The following is a 26,329-nucleotide window of genomic DNA, read 5'->3' as shown; positions in this document are numbered from 1 at the left end:
TTTACATTATAATCCTTTAGCAACCATTTACTGTGTTTTCCATTTTACACCTAAAAAATAATGTATTTTCCCAAATATATCATAGTATCTAAGGTACATTAGAGACAGCACTGGCAGTAGATTTCAGAGTTAGACCAACCTGTTGAATATGTCATTGTCTGTGGTTACAGGATTAGAACAAAATTCTTTTGATCTGCTTGATTTCATTGCAGACATAAGCCTGGAGCTTACAGGAAATGATAAAAGGCAAAATCAAGATATTTATGATCCACATTGTTTTAGAAACTCCTCAATTTTAAAGTGAATTTACCATATTGGGTAGTTTTGTATTCAGAAAGAAATACAGTTCAAGGGGCGCCTGGGTGGCTTAGTCGGTTAAACGTCCGACTTTCGCTTAGGTCATGATCTCGCGGTTCATGGGTTCGAGCCCCGCGTCGGGCTCTGTGCTGACTGCCGGCTCAGAGCCTGGAGCCTGTTTCAGTCTGTGACTCCCTCTCTCTGACCCTCCCCTGCTCATGCTGTCTCTCTCTCTCTCCCAGAAATAAATAAAAACATTAAAAAAAAAAATACAGCTCAAATTCTTTATTGATATTTGTAGGATGTGAGAAAAACTGACATAAATAATGGAAAATGGTACACTAAATGAAAATGATAATACATGAACAGCACTCCTCTTTCAAATAGGCCATGTCCTCGCAGTGCTTTTAAACTAATTGGTTGGTAGACTTTGGTTAAACATGGCATGTTGAACACATTCCTATGGTACTCCTAAAACTGTTGAAATAACAATAAAGAAATAAAAAAGACATAAATCCACAAGGGCAGAGGATGCATTTCATGTAAAAGATGGAATAAATAAGAAAGAGGAAGACGTGCTATGATAGCTTTATTATTCACAGTTATTAACTTTGCTTCCCTGCAAAAGATTATGTATCTCTGCTCTGTTGGTGTCAGACTTGACTACATGATTTGGTCTCCCCCCCCCATGACCCACCCTCCAGGAGGATATGTAATGACCCCATTGAACTCAAGTATGGCTATATGAATTGCTTTGGCCAGTAAAATCTGGGTAGAAGTGATTTGTGTCACGTCTGAGTAGGTACTTTAAGAACTAGTTCATGATTCACCATGTCTCTTTTCCTTCTGATGACCAGCAATCTTCTAGGCAGAGGCTGCTTTGTCAGCCTGGGTCCTTGAGTGAGGATAATATGTCACAATGGTAAAAGTGACCCATAATGGACATGTAATGTGTACATGAAATAAATCTTTATCATTGTAAGCCATTGAGATTTGGGGGTCATTTGTTACTGAAGCATAATTTGTCCTGCTGTGACTGATACATAAGCCATCCAGGAAAAAGGGGATCCAAACACTGGATGGAGGTAAAGGAATTCTAAGAACAGTGGTAAAGAGGAATCCCATAAGGACCCCTGTGCAACTAAAGATCAGTCGGTCTAAATTAAAGTATAAGAATAAAGGGCTTCACGAAGGGTGTCCAGGAAAAACTTTACAACTAATACTTTGAATCTATTGATACATTTATAGTTTCATGTTAAGAAAGTTTGGTGATGCTGTAGAAACATTAAAAACTGAGAGGGGGAGGAAAAAGTACAACAAAAAGAGGTAATTCTTAATTCCTGGGAAAATATCGTAAAAGAAAGGAAATGTAATTATAGTACACCATATGGCTTTGCAAGTTATAATAATTATAAGCACAGACTATAGAATGGTTTTATATTCATATTGGAAGGATGGGGGAAAATGTGGGTGTTTACATGTAAGAGTGTGTGTATTATAAGAAAACTAATTCGTCAATGAATTTTTAAAAATCAGGAAGTAGTGTGTAGACAACATATAGAAAAAGAAATTGAAATGCCACAAGAAAATTAGTTGAGAAATAAACGGAGAGCAGTAATAGTTGTCATGGATATACTTAAGGTTGCTTTGGAGGTGCAGTAATAAGGAATATCATGGCTAAAGAAGAGTTCTGCTATTTGTTATTATAAACCTTATAGTATATGACTTTAAATTATGTACATGTATTATTTTGATAATGATTAATGTTTTTTAAAAAATGGGTATCAGGGGCTGCCTGGGTGGCTCAGTTGGTTAAGTATCCGACTCTTCATTTTGTCTCAGGTCATGATCTCATGGTTCGTGGTTTTGAGCCCTACATTGGGCTCCACACTGACAGCATGGAACATGCATAGGATTCTCTCTCTCCCTCTCTCTGCCCCTCCTCTGCTCATGCGTGCTCTCTCTCACTCTATCTCAAAATAAATAAATAAAAACTTAAATAAGTTGGATATCAGAATACATTCATAAAAACAATATTTTAGTTGGTTAGATTTCTAAGTCAACGCGCAACTGTCTTTTTAGCCCATTGTACACATACTGAAGAATAGCACACTAACATAAATGCACAAATGAAACACAGCACTAGCGTGTATAGCATTATTTCTGTAGGAAAATTCACTCAAGAGCAAAACTTCTGTGTATCCCCACACATATAACTTCCTTAGCTACAGGGCAGAGGACTTCTAGTGTTCATTTGTATTAATGGATTATTTGTAAGGCTGTGTTCATATAAATTTTAGCATGTTTGGTAATAGTAAAGTAAACTCAAACTTTCTAAGACTTGCTAAGCCCTAGTTCAGTAGTAGTTCTCTGCTTTCTCTTCCTTTCCCTCCCCACATCCATTCTGGTTCAGGCAGTACCTGTTACGTGGGGTTATGTCATAACTCCTTGTAACCAAAGCTTCCAGCACCAGACAAAATATAGCAAGTTCACTATAAGACATCTCTCTCACTATTTAGAACTAAAAGTTCTAAATACAAAAAGCAACTAAGTGAAGATTCTGAAAGTACACAACAGACATATTGGGAAGGGAAATCAAAACTTGAAGAACAACCAGTATAGTGGTGAACTTCTGGATTTTATTCATTCTTTGTCTCCTGATGGTGACTCAAGAGTGGGCCAAATTGCAGAACTATGGACAAGAACAACAAAAACTAGGAGAAACCCCTTTTTAGTTTGAGAACTGGAGAAGTGGACTCCTGTAAGCTACAAAGTGTGAGAAGAATCTCCCTCATTCCCATTTTTTCTCTCTAGCCCTACCCTGAAGCCAGTTGCAGTGCAAAGGTGAACTGCCACTGTGGCAGTGATGGTGGTGGCATGGTCACCCAAAGATCTCAAGAAACAGCCTGTCTCTGCCACAAGAACTGGGAATTAGGGCCCCTGTGCTCTAAAGACAGGGAGGAATTCCCACTATCTACTTTTATATTTCTTTTGCTTCGCCCTGTGAACATCCCAACCTATACAGACTACCTGTGATAAGCTGAAACTTTTGACAGACATCCTGACTTTATAGCCAGAGGACTGGGGAAAGGGGCCCCTGAGAGCAGAAGAGTTGGGGAGATTGTAGAGGAGAAAGCTGAATAAGGAGGTCTCCTAATACTGATTATGAACTGACACACATTTTGGTCTCACCTCTGTGGTTCAAGTACATGTAACAAAGACAAACATAGCAAAGGCTTTGAGAATTCACGTGCAATATAAACCGTCATCCAACTTTTAGACTAATATCTAAGGAGTACACAGCTTTGAAATGGAACTGACGTAAGAGCCATGGTCCACAAAAGGTAAGACAGAACTTCCTATCTCAACCTAAATGAATTGATCACGTTCTCAAACAAATAAACATTCTCTGAGGGATATTAAGAGTATTTAGAGTCTCACAACATAACCATAATGTTGGACATTTGGTACAATCCAAAATTGCTAATCATGCAAAGAAACAGGAAAATCTGATCAACGCTCAAGGGAAAAGCCAATCAATAGATGCCTACCCTTTGGAATTATAAGACAGTGATTTTAAGATACTTATTACTATGCTCCATGAGGTAAAACTGAATACTCTTTTTTTTAATGTTTGTTTATTTAGAGAGTAAGCAAGAACATGGTGGTGTGTGGGGCAGAGAGACAGTAGAGAGATAAAATGGGGTAGAGAGACAGTAGAGAAAGAAAATCCCAACCGGGCTCTGCACTGACAGCACAGAGCCTGAAGCTGGGCTTGACCCTGTGAACCATGAGATCATGACCTGAACCAAAATTAAGAGTTGGACACTTAACCTACTGAGCCACCCAGGGGCCCCAAAACTGAATACTCTTAAAAATAATGTAAAGAGAAATTATCAGCAGAGGTAATAGATATAAAAAAGAACCAAATGGGAAATGTGGAACTGAATAATACAGTATTCACTGGATGGTCTTTATAGCAGAATAGAGATGACAGAGAAACAAAGAGTCAGTAACTTCAAAGATAGATCAGTAGAAATCAGCCAACCTGAAGAATATAGAGGAACAGATGGAAACAAAACTGGGCCTCAAACCTGTAGGACAATACCAGAAGGTCTGAACTTGTGTCATTGAAGTACCATGAAAGGAGAAAAAGGCTGCTCTAGAAAAGTTTTTGAAGAAATAATGGCTGAAAACTTTCCAAACTTGGTGAGACACAAATATATGGAGTCAAGAAACTCACTGAACCCCAAACAGGATAATCCCAAAAGAAACTGTGCCTCTTGAACATAACCAAACTGCTGGAAAGCAGACTTTAAAAAATCATGAAAGCAACCAAAGGAAAATGATACATATGGAGGGAATAATGTTTTGAATGACTACAGATTTCTCTTCTGAAATCACAGAGCCTGGAAGACAGTTGGACAACATTTCAAAGTGCTGAAATGAAAGAAATGTCAACTTAAAATTCTAGCCCCAATGAAAATATCCCCCGAGAATTAATGTGAAATTAAAGACATTCTCAGATAAAGAAAAATTAAAAGAACTTTTTTGTCAGCTAACCTGCTGTAAAATAAATGCTAAAAGAAGTTCTTCAGGCTGAAGGGAAATGATACCACAGGGAAAGTTGGAACTGTAAGGTGCCTTAAGTGCCTTAGGAAGAGCAATATATGAATAAATGAAAGTTACTTTACCTTCCTCAAGATCTTTAAAATGCACAGGATTATTGAAAGCAAAAGTTATAATGTCAGGAAGGGCGCTAATGTATGTGGATGTAATATGTTTGACAACTATAATATCAAGGGGGAGGACAAGGGGACCTATGTAGTTGCAAAGCCTTTCCATTTGCTTGAAGTGGTAAAATGAAAAATGTAGTAGATTGGAAAGTTAGGTGTGTGGATTGTGATTCATAGAGCAGCCACTAAAAAAATACGGTAGAAAGAGATAGATACCAATAGATAAATTAAAATAGAATACTAAAAACATTTCAAATAATGCTTAAATAGGCAAGAATGGAGGTAACAGCAGAACCAAACAGGAAAGACAAACATGAAACAGAACAGTAATCTAAATCTAACTATATTAAACACATTAAATGTAAATGACCTAAACATATCAATTAAAAGAGATTGCTCAATTAGACGAAAAATCATGACCCAACACTGCTGTTTATTAAAAAAACCCATTTTAAATGTAATAATATAGATAAGTTAAAGGTAAAAGGATAGAGAAAGATATACCAGGCAAATACTAATTAAAAGAAAGATAGAGTGTTTTAATATCATACAAAGTAAACATCAGAACAAAGAAAATTACCAGGGTAAAGATGGACATGACATAATGATAAAACGGTCAGTTTATCCAAAACACATGATAATTGTTAATGTGCACCTAATAACAGAGCTTCCGAATATGTGAAGCAAAAGTAATAGAAATAAAAGGAGAAATAAAACCTGCAAATAGGGGCGCCTGGGTGGCTTAGTCAGTTAAGCGTCCGACTTTCGCTTAGGTCATGATCTCGCGGTTCGTGGGTTCGAGGCCCGCGTCGGGCTCTGTGCTGACTGCCAGCTCAGAGCCTGGAGCCTGTTTCAGAGTTTGTGTCTCCCTCTTTCTCTGACCCTCCCCTCTCACGCTGTCTCTCTCTCTCTCTCTCTCTCTCTCTCTTTCTCTCTCCTAGAAATAAATAAAACATTAAAAAAAATTTTTTAAAAACCCTGCAAATATACTTGGGAGACATCAGTACTCCACTTTCTATATTTGATAGAACAAATGGGTAGAAAACAGCAAGGATATAGAAACCTGAATAACACTATCAATCACTGTCAGAGAGACAGAGTGTGGGGGGCAGAGAGAGAGAGAGACACACACAGAATCTAAAGCAGGCTCTAGGCTCTGAGCTTTCAGCACAGAACCTGAAGTGGGGCTCAAACTCACGAATGGTGAGATCGTGATCTGAGCCAAGGTTGGACGCTTAACCCACTGAGCCACCCAGGTGCCCTGAAATTCCTTTTTTTTTTTTTTTTTTAGTATAAGTTGCAGAATTTTAATTTTTCAATTTTTTTGATGTTTATTTATTTTGGAGAGACAGAGAGAGACAGAACAGGAGCAGGAGAGGGGTAGAGAGAGAGGGGTACACAGAATCCAAAGCAGGCTCTAGGCTCTGAGCTATCAGCACAGAGCCCGGCGCAGGGCTCAGACCCATGAAACATGAGATCATGACCTGAGCTGAAGTAGGACACTTAACTAACTGAGTACCTAGGTGTTCCTAAAAGGAATGAAATTCTGATACATGCTACAACATGGTTGAACCTTTCAGACTTTATTCTAAGTGAAATAAGCCATACACAAAAGGACAAATATTTTATGATTCCACTTGTATGGAGTATCTAAAATAGTTAAATTCATAGTGACAGAAGGTAGAATAGTGGTTACCAGGGGGCTGAAGAGAGGAGGGAATGGAGAGTTAATGTTTAACAGGTACAGAGTTTTAGTTTGGATGATGAAGAAGTTCTGGAGGTAGATGGTACTGATGGTCGCACAACATCATGAATGTACATACTGCACTGAACTATGTACTTAAATATGGTTAAAATGGTAAGTTTCATGTTACTTATGTTTTACCACAATAAAAAAAATACTAACAAATTGAGCCCAGGAACATATAAAACGGATGATATAACATTAGCCTCATAATTTTCATCTGGCTTATTCCCTCCATGCAAAACCACTGTTAGTAGATTTATCTCCCTAAACCAGAAGTCTGATCAAGTCATTTTCCTACTCAAAATCTTAAATGCCTACCAAGTAAACATTTTCACCAGGTGTTTAAACCTTACTGTAGTCAGGTCCCAGTTTACCTGTCTGGCCAAGTCTACCATTATTCTTCTACACTTGTTTTCTGTTCTAACTAAATACAACATATGTTTTCCCAGAAAATATTCTTTAATTTCTTATCTCCATGTTTTTAAACATGTTTCTTATTTTTTCTCCTTGAATTCTCTCCCTCACCCTGACCAATCTCTATCATATAAATTCTACTCATATTTCAAAACCCAAGTGAAACTTGACCTCTCCCTACTGTTTTTATAATTCCTGTGTCTATCTGTGATTTCTTGCTGCAACATATACTTTGATTTTTTTAAGTGCTTATTGAGCACTTGTCTATTGATACTGATTCTGTGCTGGGTTTCAAGAGTTCAATAATGGATAAGACACATCCCTTCCCTCTTAGAGTTTATTATCCTAGCACACAAGATGGACACCTAAATATAAATGTTCAAAATAATATGCTAAATGCTGAGCTGGAAATATGAGCAGGCACTTACTTACTAGTATTTATATTTTACCTTATAAATTTTTGTCTTAGTTTCTCCATTAGCAAGCTCCTACATGGCAAGGTATCTTTCCACTCCCCTTAATTCCTGGCATTATGTGTGTACAGTTAAATATTTGCAATGAGTTTTCTTTATCCAAGGCAACAAATAAAGCTTAACCAACAATTTCACAACTATTTCTTCAATCTTTTTTCTTTTGGGGCATTATCCAACAGCCAATAAACAGAAGTTAAAGCTCTCTGTGGTTCCTGGATAGAAACTCAAGATACTAAATAATTTCAGCAGCTTACGTAGGAATTCCTCTGCTTATCAAGGTTGATTTTATATAGATAGTAGTAACATTTACCTAAAAGTCCCTAGAAATTATTGCAAGTTGTGAGAATTCATGCATTCTCATCTTGAGAAATTTAACAGTTCCAGAAAGAGATATATGATGTGGGAAAATGTTAATTTAATCTTATGTGAGTGTTCTTTATGAAACTTTAACTTTTAAACTACATTTTATAGAATGTTTCCTTCAGGGGTGCCTGGTGGCTCAGTCGGTTGAGTATCCGACTTTGGCTCAGGTCATGATACCATGGTTCGTGAGTTTGAGCCCCATGTCGGGCTCTGTGCTGACAGCTCAGAGCCTGGAGCCTGCTTCAGATTCTATGTCTCCTTCTCTCTGCCCCTCCCCTGCTCACACTCTGTTTCTCTCTTTCTCTTAAAAATAAATAATCATTATTTTAAAATTAAAAAAAAGTATTTCCTTTAAATTGTTTTATTGAGACATTCTGTTTTGATATTTAAGAAGTTTATTCATGGTAGCTTTTTCTGTCCATGGGTCCTATCCCTGTGCTTTAATAAAGCGCTTTTTTAAAATGTACCAAAAAAAAAAGTTTATTCATTACACCAAAGTTATGATACATGAAAATAGGTCATGTTCCTATTTTCTAGTGGCCCTGTTAAATCACTATCACATGGTTTAAACAGTAATGCTTAATAGGGGAACATGTACCCCAATGTTCATAGCAGCACTCTCAACAATAGTCAAAACATGGTAAGAGCCTAAGTGTCCGTCAACTAACAAATGGATCAAGAGGATGTGGTTTATCTATACAATGGAATACTACATGGCAATGAGAAAGAATGAAATCTGGCCATGTGTAGCAACATGGATGGACCTTGAGGGTGTTATGCTGAGCAAAATAAGTCAGGCAGAGAAGAACAGATACCATACATTTGGACGTATAGGAGGATTAGGAGGAACTAACAGAGGACCATGGGGGAGAAGAAGGGGAAGAANTGATGGGCATGGAGGAGGGCACTTGTGGGGATGAGCACTGGCTGTTATATGGAAATCAACTTGACAATAAACTATTTAAGAAAAAAAATAAACAGTAATGCTTATGCTATAGACACTATCTGAGAAGTAAATACGAAATCCTTTTTCCACGTTTGTAGAAGCAACCAAATCTATAATACTTTATCAACAACAGGTAATATTACCAAACACTAGATTTAAATTGAATCTTGTAAGCATTTACCATAAAAGAAAAAATGATAAGTTGTAACCCATCAAAAAGAAAAATTTTATCAAATAAAAAACTTCTGGGTTTTTTGTTTTGTTTGTTTTGTAGAGAGAGAGCTCATGCACACAAGCAAGCAGGCAAGGGGCCATTGAGAGTAGGGGGCAGCACTACTGTAAGATCATGACCTTAACTGACTGAGCCACCTAGCTACCTTCCCCTTTAAAAACAAAAAACAAAAAACAACCTTCTGTTCTAAAGATACTTTTTTTTTTTTAATTTTTTTTAATGTTTTATTTATTTCTAGGAGAGAGAGAGAGACAGCGTGAGCAGGGGAGGGTCAGAGAGAGAGGGAGTCACAGACTCTGAAACAGGCTCCAGGCTCGGAGCTGGCAGTCAGCACAGAGCCCGACGCGGGGCTTAAACCCACGAACCGCGAGATCATGACCCAAGCGAAAGTCGGACGCTTAACCGACTAAGCCACCCAGGCGCCCCTAAAGATACCTTTTTTAAAAAAAGTTTTTCTTTATTTATTTTGAGAGACAGAGGGGGAAGAGAGAGAAAAAGAGAGAGAATGGGGGAGGGGCAGAGAGAGGGAGAGAGACAGAATCCCAAGCAGAGGCTAACAGCACAGTGCCCAATGCGGGGTTCAGTCCCACAAACCAGGAGATCATGACCTGAGCCGAAATCAAGAGTCAGACCCTTAGCCAACTGATCCACCCAGGTGCTCCCTAAAGATACTTTTCAGAAAATGAAAAGGCCAGGCACAGACTGGGAAAAAATATTCTCACTGCATATATCTGACATAGTACTTATATCCAGAATATGTAAATAACTCTGAGAATTCAGTGATAGGAAGAAAAGAACCCGATTTAAAAATTGGTAAAATATTTAACAGATATTTTGCCAAAGGAGATCTATAAGTAGCCAATAAAGAGATGCTCAACAGTAATCATCAGAAACTTCTAAGTAATTATCTTGTAGCAATAGCTAATTGCTTTTTATTGCTGCATAGTATTCCATAGCATCAGAATATTGCAGTCTATTAATTCTTCTGTTGATGGGTATCTAAATTATTTCTAGTTTTAAACTGTTGTGAATAAAGTTGCCATGAACATTCTGGACCATGGTTTTCAAGCACTTAATTGTTTTGAGTTTTTACCAACCACTTACATACAGTATAGAGGTTTGTTTAGCTTTAATAGACACTGCTGAACAGTTTTCTAAAGTTGCATGCCTATTTATTCTCTTTCCAATAATGTGTAAGAGTTCCAATTGCTTCATATCCTTGTCAGCACTTGATATTGTTCCTTTTAACTTGAGCTATTCTGGGAGTTCTGAAGTGATATCATTGTGGTTTTAATCTGCATTTTGCCATAACTAACTGTGTTGAGCACTTTTTCATATGTTTATCGCATTTTGGATGGATATACAAATTGAAACTAGCATGAGAATACCACATAACTTAGTAGAATGGCTAAAATTCTAAAACTGATATTACCCAAGTGTTAATAAGAATGTGGAACAGTCAGGGGTGCTTGGGTGGTCCCTTCGGTTAAGAGTCTGATGTCAGCTCAGGTCATGATCTTGCAGTTTGTGAGTTCGAGCCCTGTGGCAGGCTCTGTGCTGACAGCTCAGAGCCTGGAGCCTGCTTCAGATTTGATCTCCCTCTCTCTCTCTCTGTCCCTCTCCTACTTGTGCTCTATCTCTCAAAACTAAATAAGCATTTAAAAAAAATTTTTTTAAAAAGAATGTGGGAACATCGGAAGCTGTCATACATTGCTGGTGGGAGGGTAATATTGTCAACCATTGTGGAGAATGATTTGGCAATTTCTTATAAACTTAAACATAATTGTCATATGATCCAATAAGTTCCATTCATAAGTACTTACTTAAAAGAAACGAAAACATATTGTTCACACAAAGACTTTTACACAAATGTTCATAGCAATTTTATTTATAATAGCCAAAAAAATAAATCTAGAAATAACCCAAATGTCCATTCATCAGTAAATAAGTGGACAAGTCAATTTGGTATATCCATATAAGGGAATTTACTTATCAATAAAAAGGAATGAACTACCGATTGGTTCAGTAACACAGATGAATTTCAAAAGCATCCTGAGGAAAAGAAGCCATCTACAAAATACAAAAGAGTATATTATATGCTATATGATCCTATTCATATGAAGTCTAAGAACAGGCAAAACTTATCTATTGTGATAGAAGTTAGAAAATGATTTCATCTGCTGGGGTTGGTGGTAGAAATGCTATAGGTTTTGACTAAAAAGAATGATCACAGTGTTTTATATCTTGTTTGGGGTGGCTGATTACCTGAGAGTGTATTATTGCCAAAACTCATCAAACAAAACACTTTAAGTTCTATGCCTTTTATCATATATAATGTAGGGGCACCTGGGTGGCTCAGTTGGTTAAATGTCTGACGTTGGCTCAAGTCATGATCTCACACAGTTCATAGGTTCAAGCACTCCCATCGGGCTCTGTGCTGACAGCTTGGAGGCTAGAGCCTGCTCTGGATTCTGTGTCTCCTTTTCTAGAAAGAAAAGGAAGCAGCCCCTTCCCTGCTCTCTCTCCCTCAAAAATAAATAAACATTTTTTAAAAAGTAGAAACAGTTGAATCTTATAAAAGAAGCCTTTAAATAAATGAATACTTAAATATAATTGGTTACCTTTCTTTTTTATCCTGGCATTTATTAACCACCATTTCATCTAATCTTGATCTCTTCTTCTAAATTGATTAGAGTGCTAAACTAACTCTTCTCCAATTTGTATCTTGGCTTCATCAACCTGGTATAACTCTTTATTCTAAAACACATCTTCAGGATTTCAAAACAAAATGACACCAAAGCTTTCATGTTATTTGACCTCAACTGAAACTTTTAAGTAATTTGAGGTAATGGAAATAGTTTAATTTGCGTTTGTAGTTTCTAGGTTGTTAGGAAGGCTATGCCCCCTTTCCTCTGGCTTGTTCCATCTACTTCCTCCACAGGGCCAAAGAAGAAAGGTTTCTTTTTGCTGAATATATGAAAACCTGCACAACTTGATCTTTTTTCCTGAGTGGAAGGAATTAGCTTTCCATTTCCCTTTTCAGTGTCAGTTTTTTAAAGTCAGTTTTCTGGCAAAGAGAAGCTATAGCATCTGTTTTGCAGTCCTTTTCCTAGAAAAAATATATGTAGTAAAAATATATATATATAGTAAATAATTCGTGTATAGTAAGCAATTAATACAGTTTTTCTTGATGGCCATTAGAAAACATATTATGAAATATAAGCTTTAATTTTTTCCAAAGCTCCAGTTGAAATATACCTGGGCATAGTCATAATAAGTAAGAGGAGTAAGAAAACAAAGATAGACCAGATTCATTTTGTGAAATGCTTTCTCTTCCACTATTCTGCCATTAATTGGTTGATTATTGATTATCTAAGCCATTGAGAAAACAGTGGTATGAGTAATAGATTACTGAGGACAGAGACTTCATCTTAATATTTTGTGTTCTGTGGTACCAAATAAACACGGGAAATGAACAGATCTAGATAAGCAATAGACACGTACAAGGCACTTAAAGTAATTCCCAAATTATTTATATCATTTCTAGAATTGTTATATATGGATATATGTCTGATGTTTTTATCCGGCTTTGAAGACGTTCTGCTTGAGGTGATTCAGAAAGGGCCACAATGTTGCCCACTTTTCCTGAATTCCTCGCTGTTGGCCATTTCATGGTAGAGATTGAAAATCCCACCTCTCAAGCTAATGTAGAGCAGTAACAGAAGCTGAACTGTGTGATTCAGGATTCTTGCTGTGGCTGAGGATGCAGAGTCTGGTTTTTGAAGCCCTCTCTTAGACTTCAGGCCACATGGAGGAGGAAAAGGTCTTACAACTTAACAAATTTTAAGACCTTCAGACTTTATCATCTGTGTTCTTAACCTTAGGATCTGTTCAGGCAATTATTACAACACCAATATGAAAGGTTAAAAGTGAACTCTGTGTAAATTTATTACTAAGAAAATGAAAGTCACATTATCTGCCCCAGATAATGGAGAGTTATTTTTCCATTCTAAGGTATTTACTGGTATATTGGTCCTCAAATAGTAGTTCTTAACCTTCTATGAGTCACAAATCCCTTTGAGAATCTGATGAATTTTCTTCCTCCCTGCCCTCACAACATATTTTTAATTGTCTGCCATGTACCAGGCATTGTTCTGGGAGTCTATGGTTTGTACTTCCCTACCTCCAAAAATGTCTTTTTTGCATATAAACACATCATTTTGCATACAACATTAGGGATTTTATTGAACCCCTAAAGACTTCTACAGTCAAGAAACATCTTTAAAGTAATTATATGGCTAAAAATACTTGACATTCTAGTTAGGTAGAATCTTAGTATTTGCAGGAGTAAGAAAAGAATGTACCATTAAGGATCTGTCCAGTGATACAAGATACTTAAAGTACACTCATTCAAATCATATGCAGTATGGAATGGGAGACAAGGAATTTGACATTTCATGTGCAATTAGAATAGGCAACTGATATAGTCTTGCTCTTTTACTGCACATGAGAAGGGTGGTTGGTTGCAGTAGATAACCAAGAATTCCTCCTACCAGCTGGAAGTCTGGCTTCTTAGTGAGAAAGAAAGAAGGCCACCAAAATGTAAAACTTACAATGTGGTCACTGAATCTTGCTCTCTGTCTGTAAGCCTCCTTTACCATTCTAACTGAAAAATTGATTTATTTATTATGCACTGTTGCTCAGAAAGCTAATGTGTTTTAATATATGGTTAAGGGTTATACATCTACTGTGACTTGAGTGATGAAACTTGTCACTCTGACCTTAACCCAGAATCACTCTTTTGTTCTGTCAATGCTTAGTTCATGGTGAAAGGAAAAGATCTAAACTCTAGAGGAGACTATTAATCTAAAGAACTGGCATCCTATCAGTTAAAAGAGGATCTGAAAAGCCTCACATAAAGCAAAATTTCACCTTTGAGCCACGTAGTGTGTCTAGGTTTCATGTTTTTGTTTTTTACTGTGTTGAGTTGTGATACCTGGTGGCTCCTTGGAACACACACACAAGCTGGGGAAACAATACTTCTCTTCATCCTGACCACCCAATTTATGCAGCCTCCAGACTTCCATTATTATTACTTTATTTTCAGGAGACTCCCTGGATATAGGACAGTCACATGAATTTAATGGGAATCTATATGCATATCTAAAATCTGACTTAACAATCTGGCACACTTAGAGGAGGAATCCATGCGGCAAAGGTGATACACATATACTATGTGAGAATGAAATTAAAGTGAAGTCATTTTTATTTTACCCTGAACCAAAAACACTTTTAAGATTCTCAACTTTACCAATGAAACATCTGCATAGTGATGCTATTTGGATTCATGCACTACACTTGTGGCTTGGAGAGAGACTGTATTTTATATTTTGTTTTTGAGAGCCCAGTTTGGCATGAGAGAAGTCTAAATCTTGGCAGAAAAAAAACTGGATTCCAAAACATTCTCTGAAATGCTTAATGTGTGAAGCATCTTTTATTTTCCCTACCCTAACACAGTGCTTTGCATGTAGTAGTGTTCATTATGGCTACACTGAGTGTTCATATCTATTCTTTTTTAGTCTATTTTTTCTATTACTGACTTTTGTCCAAAAATCACTTAGAAAACAGTTTCAAATAATCAATTTGAAGCTATTAGATTAATTTACTTCTTAACCCACAGAAGGAAAAGTTAGATATTTTCATGTTCTTAGGGGTTTTGGAGAAAGAAAACAACTTTAGCTAAGAATTATCCTGTATACAGCCTTAGAGATCTAATTTAATTTAAGTAGCACCAAAACATGATTCAATGTTTATAACATAAAGGGCTTTGGGAAAAGTGGTATCTCCTATATCCATAATCATAGATTGAGGTCAAATTGGAAAAAGAACAGAAACCTTGGCTCACTTTCCTTCAGTCAAGAAGTATTTGGGGGCACCTGGATAGCAACAGTCGATTAAACGTCTGACTTCAGCTCAGATCCAGATCTCACTGTTCGTGGGTTCAAGCCCCGCATTGGGCTCTGTGTTGACAGCTCAGAGCCTGGAGCCTGCTTCAGATTCTGTCTCTCTCTCTCTCTCAAAAATAAACATTAAAAATTTTAAAAAAATTTTTTTAAAGAAGTAGCTTTTGGCTCCTTGCTAGGCCATCGCTATATAAAATCGTAGAAATTTTTTATTGATGATATATTTAATAGGGTATTTTCAGCAAAGTTATTCCTATAATTATCAAACACTTGGTTAAATAAGTCAAATGTGAGGAAGTCTGCTTTTCTTTGGAACAAGCTTTGACCTGTAGACCTACTCTTTTATGTTTAGGTTAAACATGTATTTTTCACAAACTACAATTGTATGAGATAAGACTTATTTTGCTATGTTGAGATTCACTTAAGAGAGTGCATTTTCTGGGGTGCCTGGGTGGCTCAGTCGGGTGAGCGTCCGACTTCGGCTCAGTTCATGATCTTATGGTTAGTGGGTTCAAGCCCTGCGTTGGGCTCTGTGCTGACAGCTAGCTCAAAGCCTGGAGCCTGCTTCAGATTCTGTGTCTCCCTCTCTCTCTGACCCTCCCCTGCTCACACTGTCTCTCTCTCTCAGAAACAAATAAAAACATTAAAAAATTAAAAAAAAATAAAAGACAGAGAGTGCATTTTCAGTGTGTCGCTGGAATAATTGACATTGCATATAAATTTTAAGTTTTTAAGATAATTTAGATACTTGTATATATAAGCTTCAGATTACTATTGTCAGACATGACTGGAATTTGAATTCTTTTTTCTGCTAGATCGAAGTACTATTAGCTGTACTCTGAAGATAAATGTATGTGATTTTGCAGATTAATTGTATTCTTTGAGCTCCTAGTTGCCAGGGCCTGACACGTATTCAGTCAGGAAGACTGGTATATGGTAGAATTGTTGTAATAATAAATACACATGAAATGAATACATTAGTGCCTACAAAGTGCTGGGTCAATAGAAATATACAATCTGAGGGAGCTCATCCCCTAATGACAAAATCCCATCAAGATTGCTAATGTCAAAGATTACCAAATGTGTGAAACTAAATAAAGTGTAGTTAGAAGAAGTAAAGGGGAAATCTTAGGAGAATTTCCATGCTCTGTAATCCCTGGTAGCAGTTGTGGTCATTGAATACAGAGGATCTAGTACATCTAGCCTTGATGTTAATTAGCCCAGAATAGCGATATCTATTGATAGTATAAGACCTTGAAGTCTGATGTCAGTTCAACTCAGCAAATATTTGTTGACTGTCTACCACATGCTAGTCTTATGCTGGGTGTATTAACAATGTCCTACCCTTCAGGAGTTCATAGTTTAGTGGAGGAAACAGTTGTGTAAATAATTATGACATGTGCTCTATTTTTTCTTTTTTTGGTACAAGGGTGTACAAAAAAACTATGGGAGCAACAGAAAAGTTGAGATTATTTATCTCCAAAGGAATGAGAAAAACTCATAGTTCTGAAGACAGCTATAAGATCAGAGAGGGGGAAGGACACTTTAGGGAACCCATGTTTGTTATATGTGGTCTAGGAGATTTTGAAATTAATCAGCAGGATTATGAACAAAAAGAAAATATAGGGATGCCTGGGTGGTTCAGTTGGTTAAGTGTCCAACTCTTGATTTCAGCTCAGTTCATGATTTCGTAGTTGGTGAAATCGAATTCCATGTCAGCTGTGTGCTGTCAGTGTGGAGCCTGCTTAGGTTTTTCTCTCTCCCTCTCTCTCTGTCCCTCCCCTGCTTATGTGTGCACAAATGAGCTCTTTCTCTCTCAAAATAAATAAAATTTAATATATATATAAATTTAAATGCCAAAAACCCCCAGAATAAGTAATTCCTATTTATATTTATTATTACCATTGACTTTTCCTGCTTCCTAATTTTTTAATGTTTATTTACTTTGTTAAATCTCTTAGATTGAAGGAACTTTACCCTGAAATAAATAAAATTAGGAAGTTAGTATATCATGAAAAAGATTCCATCTGGTCTTTCATGAACTTGAGGCTAGTAGCAGACCTCAAGATTTTTATTTGGGGAGGATAATGACCTCTGTGGAGATTAGGGAGGCCTAATAATATAATATGCATTTGTTATAAATAAAAACTTTTTAAAAGATAAATCCATCCTTTTCTTTTGAAATAATAAATGCTAGTTTATAGTTGGAGATACATATTAACTTAATCCAAATTAGTATAATGCTTCAGTTGAGAGATTGTTTTTGTGGTTGTTGTTTGTGGCATTAACTTTATAATGAGGTTAACGTATTTAGAAAAAAGAAGGTTGTTTTTACTTCACAATATTTATGTTTTCTACTGTTTCTCCCAAAATGTTCATGAGTATTAGTCACCCATAAAATAGAAACTGCTTCTCATCTACTGTGAACCTTCCAGTATTTTGAGATCATGGGATCACTGATTTGTGAGGTGCAGTAAAACTATGTCATATGAAAAGAACCAGACCAGGGGCCAAAGATAACACCGCTATGTAGACTCTCTGTGGCCAGTGAAGATTCTGTTTTACAAGATTGTGTCCGTGTTTGGTCAGCAGAGCTGAGAGAGAAGGTGAATGAAAGAACACTACTTTAAAGGCATTAGAGAACATGATGAAGGAAAACATTTTTAGTACAGAGCATTCCAAATGGGGTAGAAGTACAGAGTCAGCGTAGAGCAGCCAAATGTAGCTTGCGTTTCCCATCTGTGGCTGCTAGTACACGGGCAGTATGATTGCTGCCCTAGTATTCATTGCCATAAAAATATGGCCAATACTAGAAATCTCAGATTCCTCTTTATTTTCTCCCTCGCCCTTCCTTTCTTCCTTCCTTCCACACTCATTTCCTCCCTCCCTTCCATTTTCCTTTTTTCCTTTTTGAGAGTCCATATCAAACTTGGTTAAAAAAAAGTCTAATTCTCATCTCTTAAAACCAAGCCTACACCTCAGTCAAACATAAAAATTGTTTCAATCTTTATTTACTTCATTTGTAAGGTGGGGGAGGAGCATATTTTAGAGAAAACAGATTGAACCGGTAAAAATGACTTTGGCCAAGTCATTTTGCCTTGTTAGACCACATATTTCTCATTAGTGAAATAGATTGTTGAACTGCATACTTGTTAGCTGTCTTCCAGCTCTAAAACTTCATGATTCTAACTTTCTAATTTTTCACTACTTTGTGATCTTTCAAGGGGTAGGAGCTATGTGTGCATGCTTAGCACCAAATACCAATAACAAGCCATTATTAATGCGGCCAATCTTACAGAAAGATTAAATAGGTACCATAAATCAAGAAATATGATATTTGAGCAGTCTCAAAAACAAGCGTTTACATTAAATGTATGATTAGATGTTGGTCCTTACATTGGGTTATTATTCCACTCATTTGGGAAAGACTTGGTAAAAGGAATAGGGTTTGAAGGAATTTTAAATTTTGGTTTATCCTTAACTGCACAGAAGAGATTTATGTAATTTACACTGCCACATTTCCATAGCTTTCCTAGTCAAAAAAGAGAATTTAAATGCCTTCTTTGCTGCATTCTAAGAGGTATATATCCCTATGCTTTTGAATGAAATTATTATTAAAGAGAGAGAGAAAGTGGGGCTCCTGGTGACTCAGTCGGTTATGCGTCCAACTTCGGCTTAAGTTATGATCTCACAATTTGTGGGTTTGAGCCCTGTATCGGGCTCTGTGCTGACAGGGAGCCTGGAGCCTGCTTCAGATTCTGTGTCTCCCTTTCTCTCTCATGCTCGTGCTCTGTCTCTCTGTCTCTCTCTCTCAAAAATAAATATTTAAAAAAAATTTAAAGAGAAAGAGAAGAGAGCATTACCAAATCAGCTATCCTTCTCATGCCTATTTAAACTTTACCTATGTAATTATAAATTATCTACTTCCTGACTGTATGGGAATATGCCTTATTTTTGAAGTTGCACAAATATTAGCATGAATCCTTGTTAAAAGATTGCACACTACCATTCATGATTCAGAGTTGAAAAACTCTGTTTTAGGGTAAAATATGCAACAAATAATAAATGGCTTAAAAGAACAGACTGTATAGAAATATTTATTAGGAACATAAAGCAGACGAGGTAAATCTCCAAAGAACATCCAGAATGAACTCATGCTCCATGCTAATATGAATCCCTGAGTTCTAAATGAATGTGCATTTAAGGACCTTTGATATTGCCTCTAATAACCTCTTAACTAGTCTCTTAAATTTTTATCAGCTTTCGATTTTTCTGCTCAAGAAATTTAAAAAGAAGAAAATACCATTATCAGATACAATCAGCTTGCTCTCTCTGTCATCTGTGTGTACCTACATATTCAGACATGAAATCTAATGGGGGAATTTTTGCTTTCCTTAATCTTGCATGTGGAATTAAAAGGAAAGCGGAAGATTGTTGCTTAGATAGATAAGTGAAGGCAATATTACATTGCCTGTTTCTTCAAACACTGTTTTTTTTTTTTTTTTCAATTGAGAATTTCCAAAGCATGAGATAGACCAGGACAGTACAGTTTTGGGCAAAATTTCACAACTGTGCTATTGAAAGTCCTGTATTAAATATGAGGAAGATTGCCAAAAAGATGAGTCCTTACGTCACACATTCTAGATGTCATTAGAATATTTTAGAGCAAATTTCAACATGTTCTTTCTATCCTTTACTCCACTTGTGGGTTTCTTACCTCCAGGAGGGATGTAGAAACAGTTGAGTTGAGCTTCATGCACCAAAGTGCCCTTAAACTTCACCTCTGACTCGGCAGAAGGGTGCTTGGGAAGCGGCTGGTATGCAGGCGCAGCGGGCTGAACAAAGGCTCGAAACATGGTGGACGTCCAGATGTGGACTCATAGGTCAATTTTTTAAAACAAATTTCCTCCTCATGAGTTTTTCTCCTTGGAATTTCTTAAATCCCAGAAGTCATTCCCACGGTGACATTTCAGTGTTCTACAAGTTTACATGGCTGTATCACCTCGTTGCAAATTTAGGTTCCGGTGATGACTTTATAAGTTGTAGAATTTGAGAAACCACACCTTCTTTTTTGGTTCTTTTTGACCTAGTGTTTTCTTTCTTGCCTGTTGTACTCACTGCCTACATAAGGATGTAAGCCTCTCCCCCAGTGGCTCTACAGGAAAACTGGGATTGAAATGTGAAGTTAATGGTTTCTGTCAGCCTGTCAGCTCATCACCTCCCCGAGGCATGATGATCTCTGGTTTTTATATATCAGCACGAGCTGCTTTGATATACCCTCTTGTGTGGAAGAACGATAGTTTTGTCCAGGGGCTGGGAGACCTTGGGCCTAAGAGGCAGAAAACTTCGGCTGGAATGTACGCATTCATGTAACCGCTAGCCCTTCCTGGCGGAATGCAACTCAAGTTGCAAAGCTATTTTAAGGAGAAAAAACTTAGGCCCAGTTCTACATTTTATCTCGTGCTGTCCTTCAGTAGCCAGGACTGTCGGTCAATCTGGCTTTTTCTACACCGACGAGTTAAATTTTACACTCAAAGTAAGTATTAACTGGGATGAAGAGTGATATTTCAAATATGATTGATCCCATTTCAATTTTGAAGTACCATTGTTTTAGAGATAAACGGTCGGGTGAAGAAACCTTCACCATGTCTTAAATAGTCATTACAGACCTGGGCTTGCCTTCATTCTGCTTTGGCATCTGAAAGATGTTTTCATAGCATTTTTCCTCCCTAAATCTACATTTCAGTTACCTCATGGTAATGACATTGTCAGACTGCTTTTCTGTTTGTATCAACAGTTTCCTTGGCATCTCACTCTTATGAAAACCCAATTCCTTATGTCAAATGCCGCAAATGCCATCAAACAAAAAAAAATGACACTCAAAACATTTCTACTAATACATTCTACAGATGAGACACAAATGGCTGGTTTTTCTCTGCCACTGGTCCCGGAGCTTCTTAGTTGTGCTGTGTTTTTTTTCTCCCCTGCTAACACCTTTCTCTTTTGATAGTTTTGGAAAACCCAGTCTCCAAGAAAAGGAAGGTTTCACTGTAATCAAAAAATAGAGCAGGCTCCTAGTTTTATAACTATGATTAAAACTGCCACAATACACAAATGTATCCCGATTTATTGTCATTGAATGTCAGGGACCCAATGCACTTTTGCTTACAAGGACACAAGGTTCGATGAGTGAGTGTGTAGGAATCTGTGTAGGCGATCAGAATAGGCCATTAGTGTGGATGGACCTGCAAAGAACTTTGAGTGAAAGCTTTAAGATACACACACATTTAATGATCTTGAGATGAAAGAATTTCTTTTCAATATTAAGGCTCTCTCAGCACATAGGCTTCAGAATTCAGCTGTTCTTTTTTCAAAAGATTATCAATGTATTCAAGAGAAATATGTGTATATATTTCTAAGAGGATAAAATGGTCGTGTTCAGGAAAATGCTGGAGGGTTTTTTCCATTTTTTTTTTCCCCTCTTCACATGTAGGTAAGATAAAGATTCCTGACACACTAATCATATAAAGAATTTAAAACCCCATTGCCACCTTTTGGTGAGTCAGTAATTCAGATTTATAGGGTCCCTTTTTAAAATACCTGCTTAAAATAGCACTGAAGAGACATTTCCTGAAGCTTTGTTATCTGAATCATTACTGACAAGAAGCAGGAATCCCACACTTAGGCATTGGTCAGGCGAGTGGAGAAAAGAAGTTGTTAAAATATCAACTGTTTAAATGACCAAATAATATTCATATAATTAAATGTTTTGAATTTTAAATTTTAAAAGATTTTCCTTTAAAAAATATATTTTGTTATTTTTCATTGCTGCTATTTTCAATGAAGTTTATTTAAATGTATCTGTATTTAATGCATCATTTATATGATTAATACCACCAGATCTTCAACTAGATCTTTATAAATGTACTTTGGAACTGTTTAGCCTTTGCTATAAAAATGATGCAGATAGACACATACTAAAGTATACAGTTTATTTAAAAATTGTTAGCACCTACGTTTTACTACATTTTTCTTTCATTACTAAATGATTAAGTCGTACTCACATCTCATGTTTTAACAGTTGTTAAGTTTTCTCTACATACTGAAGTCAGAGATTTATTATTGAATTTTATTTTTTCCTGCACTCTTTCCTAACTTACAGCTTACAAAGCTAGTTTTTCGGTTAACATATTCCTGAGAGAAGGCATGAGAGAGGTTTCTAGGCCTAATTTGTGCATCAGGTTTCTGAATACTTAAAACTAAAGATGGAATACATATATAAATGTGCAGATGGAGCCTAGAGACAATGACGTTTCAAAGCCAGGAGTTTAGAAATTTTTACTTCATCTTCAGTCTGTATTCATTCATTTAAGAAGCATTTGCCAAATGCCCATTATGGTCAGGTGCTATATTGCTAAGGACAACATACTTTAGGTGGGGTATATGTATATGTGTCTCTGTACGCATAGGACCACTACAGATTTCTCCATGGGCTTAGAAAATTCTAATAATAGGTTTTCAAGCTTAAACTCCAGTGATTGGTTTCATTTATTCCTAAGTATGTATTTTCTTCAAGATGAAAAGGGAATTTCTTTCCCTTTTGTAGTTTTGAAAATGCTCATAATATGTTTGTGTTTTTTGCAGTGTCCATTTATGGGATTTGGTTTTATGATAAGGAAGAATGCCAAAGAATTGCAGAGCTTATGAAAAAGTAGGTGCTGAAAGGCTGAGTATTTTTCAGTACTTGATGCTTTTGTTTGTGTTTCCCAGTGTGACTGCACTGTACTCTTAACAGATCTCTCTCACAGCAATCCTTTCCGCACTTTAGGAAAACATTTACTATTACTTAGGTGAAAAATAGACATGTTTTTACATTTTCACTAGGTAAGATTCCTCATGTAGAACAGTTCACCTCATTTTTTTCTGCGTGTGTGAAATGTAGATAATATGAATTGTTCCAGATGATAGTTTTCTTCAGTATTTTCATCATTTGTAAATTAGCAGGTTTTTTCTTTGAAAAGTTATCAGTATAGCTGTCAGTAAAAAAGAACATTCAGAGCCATTTTAAAGGCCACCACACGTTCTCTAAGACCTTCCACTTCCTTCCCACCCTAAAAGCTTTCCTTTAACTGTATACCCACAGTTATAGAAGCTCAGAATTTCCTCACATCTCAAATGCTGTGAGTACGTAGACTTTATTTTCAATCCTGTTGGAAATATCTAGGTAAATATTAGTTTAGTGATCAGTAGGCAGTCTCTCTTTCATTGTTGCTAGTCTCTTTCTCTTTTAATCTCTTGATACGTTGTGGTTTGTCCCGGCTGCATTTTGGGAAACTTAAATTACTGTCTTGACTTTCCCACTCCTGGCTCTCCTGACTGCACTGAAAGGCAGGCCCAGGTAAGCACGCTGTCTGCTCTGTGATTGGTCCTGGAACCCGAGGCCGCTCACTGTGAGGCAGTTCTTGCCCTGCTTTATGGGGATGGTTTAGAGCCTCCTAATGAACTAAGCTTCCCACACATGCCAGACCGCAGCCAGTGACCGGACTCCGCCGAGCACACAGTATGGCTGCTGCCCGTGTGGATCTGACAAAGCATCTCCATCTGTAAAAGAACCATTTTCCAATTTTAAACCTTGAGGCAAGGAAACGACTAAAAAGTGACCCCCAGAAATGAAATGTGGGGGACACTTTTTTATAAATAGATTTCTGAAACTCTAGCTTGTGATAGCTAATTGTAGGTAACCAGCTCAAGTTGCAGATGGTGATTAAGTGTGCTCAAACTGGTATTTACCACCATAACAACTAGTTCCTAACACATTCTTGTTATTGTAAACTGTGCAGTGGATAATAATAGCAGGATTTTATATAGATTAAAAAATACCCTGTGGCTCAGCCAAGAGACCATGTTAAAATTGTTAGCATTCTGCAGTAATTACTTAACAGCTGGGGCAGGAAATTGATTGTTGACTAGCAATAAGCAGCTGATATGTGTGGCTTCCGAGCCCTTCCTCAGTTAGAATTAAATCTCCCAGTAAATTCTCAGATCTCTTTCACCATAAACGACAGGGCAATTATAAAAATTTGAGCTGAAAGTCAAAGCACACAAAAGGAAAAAGTATTTTTCTCAATGTCACCTAGCACCACATAGGAGCAATCTGGCCTCCCTTCTATATTGTTTTCGGGAAAACAGAAGACACTCTTCATTGCTTTGTTTATTTGTTTGTTTGTTTGTTTGTTTTAATACCCCCTCTTCCAGAATGGAATCTTCACAGTTTATAAACTGCCAGAGGACTACAGGATTTGAGTTGCTGGAATCAATCAATTTTGCTTTGACTTCAAGGCATATTGAAACAAGGGGGAAAAAATCTCGATTTGCCATCCATTTGCTCAGTGTTTGAGAACTCCGAACTGGGTTTCCGCAGCAATTAATGAGTCCTTTCAAATGCTCTAAATGAGGAGTTGGCAAACTTTTTCTGGAAAAAAAAACAGTATTTTTGGCTTTGCAAGGCCATTGTTCTCTGTCACATCTACTCAACTCTGCACTTATCATGTAAAAGCAGCCGTAAATAAACAAGTGAGTGTGTCCATTTGTAACTTTCTTTATAAAAGCAGGTGATGGGCCGGATTTGGCCCGCAGGACATGGTTTGCCCACCCGTACTCTGGATTCATTTATATACTCAGTGTACTCAGGACCTCCATTCTTATTTTTCTTCTTTCAATTCCTAAGCAGTCTTACTTCTCCTATGATTACAACAAGACAAAAACAACGGGGTGAGAATTGGATGGTTTTAAAAGCCATTTGTGTTGAATTTGTTTTTCGTGTGTGGATTCTCCCCTCTTATTTTTCTAGCCTAACTCAGTATGAGCAGTTGAAAGCCCATCAGGGAGCTGGAGCAGGAAACTCCCCAATGATCCTCAATTCAGGAGAGGGCAAGGAAGTAGATATCTTACGAATGCTCACCAAGGCCAAAGATGAATACACCAAGGTGAGTTTTTGTCTTCCCTTGTGAAACATACGTAAATCCTACAGTGGTGATATGCTTGTTGAGAAAGGCTTAGTGCTATTCCTTCCACCAAACAAAACTGTATGATAAGTTAAGTCTTTATTTGCTTTCAGCAGGCTAAAGAAGACTGTTTGTTTTAATTGGATTAAAAGGTAGCCTAAGAAATCAGCAGGCTTCATATATACAAATAGTACCCAATCAGAAGGTTTACTAGAAGGCTCCATTCACAGTAGCAACTATTAATATAACATTCTTGGGAATAAAGGTAACAAGGAATGGGAAAAACATGTAGGAAGCAAACTTTTAAACATTCCTAAAAGGCATAAAGATAGACTTGAAAAAATGGAAATACATGTCCTGGTCTTGGATCAGAAGATAAAATTTAAAGCTCTCACCTCTGTTTACTCTATGAATTTAAGATGAGTCCTAAACAAAAAGTCCAGTTTATTTTCTCCTTTTCTGAAGCCAGACATGTTGATTGTAAAGTTCATGGGGAGGAATATACAGGAAGAAGAGCAGGGAAAACCCTGACAAAGAGGAGCACTGTTGGGAGAGAAGGGCAGCAAGCTCTACTGTCTGATACCAAGGCATTAACGCCTAAGCACATAAAACACTGTGGTCTTGATGGTAACAACACATAAACAGCCAGAGAGACCAATGGTACAGGTGAGAAAGTCCAAAATGACACCCCATTAGAATGTCATTTAAGATGAAGATAAAGATTAAAATCTCAAATAAACTGTTTGAGTGGATATTTAAATAAATGATATGGGAACAAATGGTAGCCATTTGGAAAAATACAAAATTGGATTTGTCCCTTATACCAGGATAAATTCCAAATTATTAGAAATTTAAATAAAACCATTCAAGTACTAGAAGAAAATTTGTATAGATTTCTTTGTAATCTGGAAAGAGGAAATCTACCTAACTACATCTTAAAACCCAAAAGCAATTAATTCAACTATATAAAAATCAAAAAATATATGTTTTGTCTGGTTTAAAAAACGCAAAGTGAGAAGATATATAAAACTGAGAAATATTTATATTTAAGCAGGAGGAAGAGGGTTAATTTCCCTACTTTATTAACCACTACTATAAAAATTGAGAAGTAAAAGATTGACACTCTCTAGAAACAGGAAAAAAGAAAATTAAGG

The 26,329-nt window shown here is 36.8% G+C and overlaps 1 protein-coding gene across 2 annotated transcripts in view; it reads left to right on the top strand.

Moving 5' to 3' along the window:
- DCP1B (decapping mRNA 1B) overlaps nucleotides 1-26,329 on the top strand; it is a 57,286-nt gene that overhangs the window by 16,331 nt on the left and 14,626 nt on the right. For both annotated transcript variants that reach the window (XM_077759253.1, XM_077759254.1), the window contains exons 4-5: nucleotides 22,816-22,882; nucleotides 25,022-25,157. In XM_077759253.1, the coding sequence (XP_077615379.1) occupies nucleotides 22,816-22,882; nucleotides 25,022-25,157 (203 nt within the window). The remainder of the gene's footprint in view (nucleotides 1-22,815; nucleotides 22,883-25,021; nucleotides 25,158-26,329) is intronic.

This window comes from Crocuta crocuta, unplaced genomic scaffold (assembly GCF_008692635.1).
Source record: "Crocuta crocuta isolate KB4526 unplaced genomic scaffold, BGI_CrCroc_1.0 scaffold72, whole genome shotgun sequence".
Lineage (NCBI taxonomy): Eukaryota > Metazoa > Chordata > Mammalia > Carnivora > Hyaenidae > Crocuta > Crocuta crocuta.
Note: the sequence above shows the minus strand (reverse complement) of the source record. Positions and strands in the feature narration are given on the sequence as shown.